We start from the raw sequence: 12,259 nt of genomic DNA on the forward strand, positions 1-12,259 counted from the left end.
AGTACAAAGACTGAACCAAACTTCTTATCTTTGTCTTTGGTGTATGAATCACAAACCATTTTTATACATACCCAAACGTAAACGTTTTGACACAAATCGTGGCAAAAATATTTGATAACAATTACAGGCCATTGTTCAGATATTCAAAATAGCAAATCGTTTGATAAACAATATTAAACTTGTGATTTCATGTTAGAAGCATAAAATAATATACAATTGGCACGAATATGTTATCAGATATTATTCAGTATATAAGTGAGACTTCTTTGAATCAAACTTAATGTTAATGTGGTTCTTGTTTAAACAGTAACCATGCATTTTACTTTCGTTGTGTGTGCCATCATTGCAGGTGCTATATTTGAAGTAGAGAAGAAGAAGACTTGGAATAGACCCGATTCAGGAGAGAATTATTGTTGACGAACATAACAAATATCGTCGTATGATTGCCTACGGAGAAGTACCGAATCAACCAAAGGGCACAAATTTACTCAAAATGGTATTCGTATTATTGATATCGTTATTTAATAATATTTAAAAATGTTTATTGAATTATTAGAAGTACGATGATGTACTAGCTGAGAAGGGGCGTGCAGTTTCTTTACAATGCAAAATAAAACGTGTGAAAATTACCGATGGTGACTCCTGTAATTATTTTATTTAAAAACTTTAATTTGTTTGCTTTTAAATTTTTTAGATCGTTGGCATCACGTAGGACAAAACCTTTATATTGAATACAGTAGCACAGAGGATCCAACACAAAACTGGGAGGCTGCAATTAAAGCCTGGTTCAATGAACATAATGATTACACTTACGGTCAGAAATACTCTTGGAACACTGCGTACTATACAAGTATACACAGGCAAGTACATTAATTTAATCCTGACATTCTGTTTTAATTGCCAACTATTGTATTCAGCTTGTTTGGTCTGATACAAACAGTGTCGGATGTGACTTTATCATGTACACAGATATCCAGTACTGGGACACGCCGTATGTCAAACTATACACATGCAACTACGGACCTGCGTAAGTATTAAATAAAAATATGTGAATATTTAATACTTTTGAATCACTTGCACTATGTTTATTTTAGTGGTAATTACCGGTGCCGAAGTCAATATGATACACAAGAATACTTGGGTTGTGGTGACAATTTCGTGTAACATTTTAACTTATAAATGCATTATATATGGGGGAGTTTTTAATCTGCACTGATTTTATTGATAAAATAACACGAAAGAAACTTTTTTTTTTAAATTTTTACCCTACCCTAGATTGTGAATCTCTTCACAGTAGTGTTCAAAAAATCAAAAATGTATATCCTAGAACGAGGACCTAACTACGCGCCGCGACAACCTGTTAATTGAAAATATTAATATATCTAATAGTATTAATAGGAGCTAGTGTATAAGCAGCATTCGCGACGTACTAAATTCCGGATATTCCGGTATTTGATTTTTTTGTACACTTTGATAGCGCAAAATACAATACGCTAGCACCATCCTCATAAATAATAAATAATTTAAGCAACTTTCAACTTGCATTACACTAACATATCTGAATGTTTTGTTTTCAACTCTACACGCTTATCGGAGCTCGTGGTGGGGTAAAAACCAGATCCATGCTGCGCGCGTGCTAAGAACGATCGAATGTTTCAGTCTGCTCTTATTTGCATTTGAATGACCACCTTTCTTTCATTCATATTGATTAAATAAACTCCCTTACAATTTATCGATCAAAAAGTGGCATAAATATCGGTAGTTAATGATAATAGACGTGTACAGTGTTTTTAAAACGATGATTTACGCGTGAAATGGTTATAAAACTTTTGTTTTTATCTGTGGACTAATGACCAGACAATTATTGGATTATTTTAATGCCAGGAATTGGTATTGGAAATGTCTGAAAGAATTAGCAATTAACGCCTGTCCTCGATGGGCTTTCACGGAAATATCGCCGGTCAAACAGCACTAGGAACAGTCTTAATAAGTGTGCAACATAGTCCGACTGCTAAAACATGTGTTTTTCGTTTGAGTACCTCCTGAGATTACCCGATATACTTGTAAGTTTATAAAAATGTGTGTATAATAATTACAATTTTGTCTCCTCAACTCTCCTTGCTTCTATATTACTCGTATGTTGCATCGTCTATTAGAGTAACTTCTACTGGTATTGCATTATATTGAACCGAATCGACATATGCAATCCAGATTATAGCTCAGTATCTGTAAATTGTTTCACTTCCTTGGACTTTCTTTTCGTCATGTTAGGGCTCGAGAGTTCCTTTACAAGATGCATACCCCCTACCTTCCAGCTTTTTTGAAAATGGCCTAAAATACCCTTCAAAAATAAACAATTTTAGCAAAATTTGAAAATATAGTGCGGGAAACGCTCTGTATTTTGTGAACTAATTGACTTTTTTAGAGTTTCTCCACGTCAAATTAAAGGTAGAGAGTTCCTCCATACGATGCATACTCTCCAACCTTCAAGCCCTATCAAAAGTGCCCAAAAATGCCCTTCAAAAATGAGCAATTTTAGGAGAATTGGAAAAGAGGGTGTGGAAAACACCCGGTATCTAGTGAACTAATAGACTTGCTTGAAGTTTTTCTACTCCAGAATAAAGTTAAAGAGTGTCTCTATAAGGTGCATGCCTTACAACTTTTCAGTCCTTCCAGAAGTGCCCCAAAATGCTCATCAAAATTTGACAATTTAATAAATATTTGAAAACATGGCGTAGAAAACGCCCTGTATCTCCTGAACTAATACATATTCTGTTTCTAAAGTAAGCAATTTTATAAATATTTGAAAACATGGCGTGGAAAACGCCCTGTATCTCCTGAACTAATACATATTCTGTTTCGTAAGTTTCTTTACGCCATATTATAGTCCGAAAGACCCTTTTTACGATGCATGTTATTTTAATGTTCTAAACCTTTTGGAAGTGCCCTAAAATGCCCTTCAAATTTTAGCAATATTTTGAAATGTTAAAAACATGGTGTGGAAAACGCCTTGTATTTCTTGAACTGATTTTCCTGAAGTTTCTTACTGTCATATTAGAGTTCGAGAGTTTATCTACACCATGCAGACCCTTTCAATCCTTTAACTTGTCCAGAAGTGCCCTGAAATTAGGTTCAAAAATTGCTGTTTCACTCCAATATTTATCATTTTTTGCTCGAAAAACCGTGTCAAAACGTTTCTAAATTATTTTCGATCAAATAACAGGGTCGAACTTTTTTCTTTAAAATTTTCCTGTCGAATTTTTTTGTTAAAATCTTTTCGCTCGATTTTTTTTATAAACTTTTTTTCGGTCCAATTTTTTAGTCAATATTTCTTCGGTCGATTTTTTTTTCTAAAAAAATTTTTCAGTCGAAAAACACAGACAAATTTTTTTACTTAAAATTTTTCTGTCGAATTTTTTTGTTAAAAACTTTTCGGTCGAATTTTGTTGTAAACTTTTTTCGGTCAAATTATTTTGTAAACTTTTTTCCGTCAAATTTTGTTGATAAAATTTTTTCGGTCGCATTTTTTTGTAAACTTTTTTTCGGTCGAATTTTTTGGTAAACTTTTTTCGGACGAATTTTTTTGTTAAAATTTTATCGGTCGAAAAACAGGCTCAAACTTTTTTACTTAAAATTTTTTCTTCGAATTTTTTAGTTAAAATTTTTTGGTCGTAGAAGATATTCGAAAATTGTCGTTAAACACAATCAATGAATAATATAATAATAAAAATAATAATAATAATATAATTAAATTAATTTATTTGGAATAAGTGTGTTCTATTGACTTCTATATTTGAAGTTTTGAGTTATGTGTAAAAATTGGTATTTGTTTAGATAGGGTGATACACGGACACGGCCACTTAAGCGCGTGACCACTCACTGATGCAAAGGCAATCGCTCACTGCCTCATATGTACGCCACACTTTTTGAAACGCTTGGTATTTTCGGGAAGTACAGTAAAGTATTCTCAGATAGCGCAACGATGCATGTTTTAACTAAAAATATTCCTGCGAGTGAAAGTCGACGTGCACAGTTGTGAAGCCGGCACGCAGCTCTTACTTCGTGCGGCAGCAAGCATACTCCGTCTAGTATTCGTGTTTCTCGATTGTAAATTTGGTATATCGCGTAATATTTTATTGAAATTAGTGTTAATTGCCGTGTTTGGTCAATCGGTAAATATTTATTGCGTATGTAATCTTCGGAATTCAATATTTTGTGTGTTAATTACATTTTCGCGTGGATTTCTGATCGGTTGTCGTCGGACGCCGGCCGGCAGATTTTGTGTGTGATTATAAATAATATTTAGGACTTGTGCGAACCATTTTTGACTTCTGTACAACTCGTTGGCTCAATGTATTATCTGGTACGAAACCTAATTTAAATAATTATGGAGAAGAAGACGAAATTTATGGTAAACTTTGAGTTCCGCCGGTATTCATTGTCCGAAATTGTGTAACTAATGTTTTGTTTCTTCTTTATTTCAGTATCTACTCACATTTGATTTGCGGTGTTCGATTCACTGGTAAGTAAAATTTATTATCATTTATAGCATCAGTTTTCCAGATTTCTTGCAATTAGAAAATTGATATCTTTTGCGGAAGTCATTGCTTCAATAAATGTTTCAATAAAACTGAAACAATAAGCATTAATAATTTTATGATTTAAATTTTAATTCACCAGCATGAACTACGAATCATAAAATAGAATTGTATTCGTTTTGAATCATATCAGCGTTTGTTTATAAACAACTTTCTTATCGCATTCACCGTGCGAAATGCTACGCGTAAGATTCTCGTCGCGCTGTCGCATGCAGCACATTTTAGTTTAGTTCTTATCACAGGTACCGTATCTATTGCAATTCGTGCACAAGGTTGCGTGCCATCGACGCGCCGCCGGCTTTGCGCATCTATTCCAATTTGCGCATAAGGTCGCGTGGTATCCACGCGCTGGCTTTGCGCATCTATTGCTTTTACCTGCCTTATGCAGCAGGCACAGAGTCTTAGTGTGAACTGTCGCATCCTTGCGAGCGCAGTTTTGGTATGCTCTATTGGTGAACTGCAGCTAGTTTTGTGCCGATGTCTGGCGTATCTAGACGTATATTTTCAAAGTTTGCATTACGAGTATATTCGGTCATCAATCGACTTAGTCGTAATATGCATCTGCAGTGGTTTATTAATAAATAATTGTACATTTAATGTGCATGAATGTCTTTTTTGTTTGCTTTTGATGTTTATATTTCAAATCAAATATTTCGGTTATTGTGGAACGTGGTCGGTCGCTAGATCAATCGGAAACCTATTCGTGCTTGAGTAAGTTACTTTTATCTGACCATTGCGATACTCAGCATACAAAGTTTGTTTTCTCCCATGTGTGATTATAATATTATCATATTGTATGAACTGTTTTGTTTTACTTCTGTTTTCTTTTAATTACAGTACTTGCCGTATCCTTGCAAACCGATGAGCGCAGCACTGGTAAGTTTATAATTAAGTTATATTATTCGGATAAATGTTTTATCACATTTCACCTACGTGTTGTAATAGCCCGCGAAAACGAATCATATTGCGGAATACCTTTGTGAAATGTTCAAATTTTTTATCCGATTATGATAGCGCAAGAAGGGTTTTGTTATTTTTTTTTTGTTGATTTAGTTTAGTCTCATTCAATGTACCCTAGCAGGGTGGCGATAGAAATGACTCGTGTTCAGGGCACCCTACGATGGTAGCGGTAGAAGTGACTCGAGTTCAGGGCACCGTACAAGGGCAGCGGTAGTAGTAACTCGTATTCAGGGCACCGTACAAGGGCTGCGGTAGAAGTGACTCGTGTTCGGGGCGCGGTACAAGCGCAGCGGTAAAAGTGACTCGTGTTCAGGGCACCCTACGAAGGTATCGGTAGAAGTGACTCGAGTTCAGGGCACCGTACGAAGGTAGCGGTAGAAGTGGCTCGGGTTCCGGGCTATTGTGCTATTCGGAATTGAAAAAAAACTAAAAAAAAGTGGTCGTACCTTTTTATTTTTCCGATTTTAATACTTTATTTTATAGAGAATATTTAAATTAGTCACGATGTTGTGAACATCAATTATTTAATTAACTAAAGTATACAGTAAACTTATATGAAGACAACTAGAAGACAAGAATTTTTTTTATTTGTATTGGTACATTACATCATCCTTATTGCATCTCTAAACCAATATATTCTTTTCTTATGTCGAGATATATTGAAAGTAAAAGTTGATTTCGTGTGTGTGTGTTACTTCAATAGTGTAAATTTTTACTTTCGTCTTCTCAAGTACGTGTTTACTACTACGTTTGTTATAAACAACTTTTTTGTTCGGCTGACGTGTATTATCGCGACGTACCTGCCTTGTACCTGGCAACGCGCAGCGCACACGGCAGTCGTTTAACCGCGTGGTCCGCGAGCGCTTCTCACTACCAGCCACGCATTTTCAGACTTCAATTATTCAATTAATGGTCGTGTTTCTTGTCGTCATCAGCAAAATATTCGAAACGAGCATGTGTGGCTGTTTTGTTTGATGAGTTGTGGCGGATGGAGTGTTCTTAAGTAAGAAATAAGTGCCTGTTGATCTCCGCACGAGTTTTCAGTTAATAAGTTATATTCCTGGATCTAAAATCTTTTCATCATTGCACTGGTATGTGTGTAATTAATTTTTTCGCGGTTTATATTAAATTGATTATTATATTCCAAATGAGGGATATTAATTTTGCAAATTACAAACACGTGGTAGCATTTTTTATCTGAATTCATAGCCTTGTTTCCGAAAATAATAAGAATGATTTAATTATTACATTGTTCTAAAAAAATATCTGAAAATTATTAAAATGACAATATTCATGTGGTCGACCACGGCTCGGTTCTCTTTTCACTGAACGTTTTTCATCGAATTACACTCCTTAGCATCATTAAATTAAAAAGTTTCTTGTTGATTTAATAAAGTCATGTACATTGAATAGTTTTTCGCTATCATAGTCTCCATAGTTACTTAATATTTACAAGTAACTAGTTATTTTTATCGTATTTAGCTTACCTACTGTATTACCACGCGCCGTCGCTTGCTGGTTTGGATGTTATCCGCCGGATGTTCTATCAATTTATGCTAATGCCTCACCCGCCGGTTACCTTATGCAGTTGATGCTATCATCAAATGATAAATGTATACACAATATATTAAAATGTAATTGTTTTATTCTTGTAGCATCTTTTTTACTCAACTTTTCTCATGATTTTCGGGTAAAATCTTTGAATTTATGTTAAAATATAGTTGTTTCTGCATAAATTTCTCTCGTCATGATGTGAGTATTGACCATATTTCGAGTTTTGAAAATTTTCCTCTTGTAACACCCTGTATATTAGTTTTCAGTACAGTACAGTACGTAGTAAATCGTTTTTATTTGTGAGTTTTGAGTGTTCTTTGTTTTAAACTTGGGATTTTCTATCTGGAACACTCTGTATATTTGCTTTTCTTTGTGTCCGTGAAACTTTTCCTTCAGCAGTGGTTTTAGAGCTTTCTCTTTGCACTCTATTTTTGTAACACCCTGTTCATTAGTTTCCGGCGCATCGGGTGAAAACGAGCAATATTTGTAGTGTTTAGTGGTTTTCTTCTTGGAAGATTGAATTTTTTATTTGTTACACCTTGTATAATCGTTTTTCTTCACATCCCTGAAAATTTTGCTTTGACTGTAATTAGAATTTAACTTCTTGAATTTTGAATTTTCATTCTGTAACACCCTGTATATTTGTTTCCATTTTCCATCACCTAGAAAATGGGCAATTTGCTGATTTCTTTATCCCGGTAGAACATTTTGACGTGTTACATGCTTATATGTGCGCGACGATGCAGGTCCTAAGTTCTGTGTCAATATGGCTGCATGAATTCTGTTGACTTGTAAAATCTAAACTTGTATTATGTTACATTGAATTTATTAATAAAGAAATGTTAAGAAATATTATGTCTTATGCTTTGAATGTACCCCTTCTATCATTTCAGGTACAGGTCTCTAAGAGAGTTCCTTCTCTCAGGGATGATCCCCACTATAAAAATTGTTAAGGTATCCTGTATGATTTGTGTCCTCCATCTTTCATTTCAGCTACAGGTCAGAACTTGTAAGAATATTTTTAAGTGTCACCTCTCTTGAGACGACTTAAAACTTAGAAATATTTGAACAAGACGTTATAAGGAATGTCCTTATAAGGAGTTCTCCCACTCGGGGATGATCCCCACCATAAAATTGTTGATATGCCTAAGAATCCTGGGGATGAAGCGTAGAGACATCGTAGCTGTAGGATGGGCCGGGAGCAATGGAGGCATCGAAGTAGTGGGAGATCGACCGTAGACTGTCTTATAACGACACGTGCCAAAAAATTTAAAAATTTCATCCACTCCTGTTGCTCTTTCTTGTATCTCCTCCTTTTCTCTATTCTGTTCTCTTCCCTCTATCATCTCCTCCTCCTCTGTTCTCTACTCCTTCTATTTCTCCGTTCTCCGTTTCTCCACTTACTTTCTTACTTCTCTCATTGCCTCCCTTGAATTGCAACTTCTCTTATATTTCGTTGCAATTCATATATGCAACCCAAATTACACCTGTTATTTTTATATTTGAGAAAAATTCCTTCTATATCTGAGATTCGATCCGTGCCTACTAGCATGCTAGCAGGTGCACGTACCCACTCGACCACCGAGTGTTTTTGTTCTTAATATTTGATTCTTCTACTTATGTTTCTACTTCACTCCACTTTTTAAAAACAACAACACATCTCAACTATGTTGCACTCGCTCCACGCGCATAAAATTTATACGCAATATTACTTAAAACGTCAATACTGAAAACGACGGAGAGGATACCACAAAGAAATATGAATGAGATTATAATTTTACATTGTGTTTTATTGACAACAATAATAATAGATACATTTTTTTAAATAAAAAAATATCTACAGCTAGTAAATTCGGGAGTAGTCAAAACTTGCCTTAAATTACACGCATCTCCAACACTTCAGTTATAGATATCATAAACTCCACTCTCAAACTTTTTGTCCTGTGCATTAAAGTTGTCCATTTGCAGTAATTAATTATAAATCCATGTTATTCTTATGTGCGAAACGATAACTGACTGATTGCTAACGGAAACGCGCGCACTGGTGAACCAAAAATTAATCGATTGATAAACACAGCAGCGTGCATACTTATCCGACGGCCACCACACACGGCCTACAAACAATCACCATTATTGCTAAATGTCGCCCTATTCTAATTCAATTGCAGAATTAAAATCTTTAGTAACGCAAACAATTGTCACAAAATTTGATTAATGAACAAAACACGTGCACACCACACCACGGCGCACGAACAACTAAGCCGGACTAAACAAGAACGACAATTGATAACCGACCCACAGTTGGAGAGACAACAATCTATGTTCGTAAATTAAAACAACAACGCGACTCCCAATATTTTAGTACCCAAATTATGTGCTGAAAATAACAGAAAGTATGTGAATTGAAACTATTAAATTACCTTACTTTGAATTTATTTTTGTAGGTTGCGGGCGCCCTACGACATCGCGTTCGCCACCTAAAATCAGACGAGCAAAAAACAGAAAAACGACATTTTCATAGGTTTCTCAAGAGATAAACCTAGAAGTTATATACAAAAACGATAGAGAATTTAATACCTACAATTTAGTGTAAGAACGGTTGTCCTACGACATCGCGTTCGCCCGCTAGACACCTAAAGCCATAAAAATTACAGGATCAAAACACACAAAAAGGGCATTTACAAAAGGTTCCCAAGGGATAAAACTATATATAAAAATAATAATAAAGCTATATATAAAAACGATAGAGAATTTTAATACCTACAATTTAATGTAAGAACCGTTGTCCTACGACATCACGTTCGTCCGCTAGACACGTATAACTACAAAAATTAAAGGATAAAAAACACAAAAACGTCATTTTCAAAAGGTTCCCAAAGGATAAACCCACAAATTATATATAAAAACGATAGAGAATATTAATACCTACAATTTAGTGTAAGAAGGGTTGTCCTACGACATCGCGTTCGACCGCTAGACACCTAAAACCACAAAAATTAGGGTTCAAAACACACAAAAGGGCATTTTCATAGGGTTCCCAAAGGATAAACGCACAAATTATATATAAAAACGATAGAGAATTTTAATACCTACAATTTAGTGTCAGAACTGTTGTCCTACGGCATCGCGTTCGCCCGATAGACACCTAAAACCACAAAAATTATAGAATCGAAAAACACAACAAAAGCTTTTTGTTAGTTTCCCAAGAGATAAACCCAGAAGTTATATACAAAAACGATAGAGAATTTTAATACCTACGATTTAGTGTAAGAACGGTTGTCCTACGACATCGCGTTCGCCCACTAGACACCTACAACCACAAAAATAAATAAATAAACAAAAATAAATTTTTAATATTAAAATTCTTGAAAGTAAAATGGTAGTTATTGCTCTGGCGCTAAAAAATTTTAATACCTACAATTTAGTGTAAAACTGTTGTCTTATGACATCGCGTTCGCCCGCTAAAACCTGAAACAACAAAAATTAGAAGACCGAAAAACACAAAAATGCATTTTAATAGGGTTCCCAAGGGATAAACCAAGAAGTTATATACGAAAATGATAGAGAATTTTTACCTACAATTTAGGGTAAAACTGTTGTCGTACGACATCGCGTTCGCCCGCTAGAATCCTAAAACCACAAAAATTAGAAGACAGAAAAACACAAAAAGACTTTTTATAGGGTTCCCAAGGGACAAACCAAGAAGTTATATACGAAAATGATAGAGAATATTAAAACCTACAATTTAGTGCCAAAACGGTTGTCTTGCGACATCGCGTTCGCCCGCTAGACACCTAAAACCACAATAATTAGAAGACCGAAAAACACAAAAAGGCATTTTTATAGGGTTCCCAAGGGATAAACCAAGAAGTTATATACGAAAATGATAGACAATTTTAATACCTACAATTTAGTGTAAAAGCTATTGTCCTATGACATCGCGTTCGCCCGCTAGAAACCTAAAACAACAAAAATTAGAAGACCGAAAAACACAAAAATGCATTTTAATGGGGTTCTCAAGGGATAAACCAAGAAGTTATATACGAAATTGATAGAGAATTTTAATACCTACAATTTGGTGTAAAACTACTCTCCTAGGGCATCGCTTTCGCCCGCTAGAAACCTAAAACCACAAAACTTAGAAGACCGAAAACACAAAAAAAGCATTTTTATAGGGTTTCCAAGGGACAAACCAAGAAGTTATATATGAAAATGATAGAGAATTTAAATACCTACAATTTAGGGTAAAACTGTTGTCCTACGACATCGCGTTCGCCCGCTAGAAACCTAAAACCACAAAAATTAGAAGACCGAAAAACACAAAATTTTCATTTTTATAGGGTTCCCAAGGGATAAACCAAGAAGTTATATACGAAAATGATAGAGAATTTTAATACCTACAATTTAGTGTAAAAACTGTTGTTATGTGACATCGCGTTCGCCCGCTAAAACCTAAAACAACAAAAATTAGAAGACCAAATAACACAAAAATGCATTTTTGAGGGTTCCCAAGGGATAAACCAAGAAGTTATATACGAAAACGATAGAAAATTTTAATACCTACAATTTAGTTTGAAAACTGCTCTCCTACGATATCGCTTTCCCCGCTAGAAACCTCAAACCACACAAATTAGAATACCGAAAAACACAAAAAGGCATTATTATAGGGTTCCCAAGAGATAAACCAAGAAGTTATATACGAAAATGATAGAGAATTTTAATACCTACAATTTAGTTTAAAACTGTTGTCCTACGTTATCGCTTTCGCCCGCTAGGAACCCAGAACCACAAAAATTAGAAGACCGAAAAACACAAAAAGGCTTTTTATAGATTTCCCAAGGGATAAACCAAGAACTTATATACGATAATGATAGAGAATTCTATTACCTATAGTTTACTGTAAAAAGGTTGTCCTACAACATCGCGTTCGCCCGGTAGACACCTAAAACCACAAAAATTAGAAGATCAAAAACACAAAAGGGGCAATTTCATAGAGTTTCCAAAGGATAAACCCACAAATTGTATACAAAAGCGATAGAGAATTTTAATACCTACAATTAAGTGTAAAAACGGTTGTCCTACGACATCGCGTTGTCCTGCTAGACACCTAAAATCAAAAAATTAGAAGATCGGAAAACACAAAAGTA

General features: G+C 34.8%; 1 protein-coding gene and 1 long non-coding RNA gene across 2 annotated transcripts; both read left to right on the plus strand.

The window, feature by feature from the left end:
* The first annotated feature begins 98 nt into the window (after positions 1–98).
* LOC135804288 (uncharacterized) lies at positions 99–1,244 on the plus strand. Its single transcript, XM_065318114.1, has 5 exons — positions 99–496; positions 557–635; positions 695–860; positions 918–1,027; positions 1,095–1,244. The coding sequence occupies exons 1-5, from the start codon at positions 440–442 to the stop codon at positions 1,214–1,216; spliced, it is 534 nt and encodes a 177-aa protein (XP_065174186.1). The 5' UTR covers positions 99–439; the 3' UTR covers positions 1,217–1,244.
* A 436-nt stretch (positions 1,245–1,680) lies between these two features.
* On the plus strand, positions 1,681–7,204 carry LOC135804141 (uncharacterized). The gene is made up of 4 exons (XR_010550982.1): positions 1,681–2,063; positions 4,485–4,522; positions 5,436–5,474; positions 7,041–7,204. It is a non-coding gene; the product is annotated as an uncharacterized lncRNA (long non-coding RNA).
* The last annotated feature ends 5,055 nt before the right edge of the window (positions 7,205–12,259 follow it).

The sequence above is a fragment of the Atheta coriaria genome, unplaced genomic scaffold, assembly GCF_025399875.1.
Source record: "Atheta coriaria isolate IRGN ID8LTWV9N9 unplaced genomic scaffold, Caltech_Dcor_3.1 hic_scaffold_3_pilon, whole genome shotgun sequence".
In the NCBI taxonomy this organism is placed as follows: Eukaryota; Metazoa; Arthropoda; class Insecta; order Coleoptera; family Staphylinidae; genus Dalotia; species Dalotia coriaria.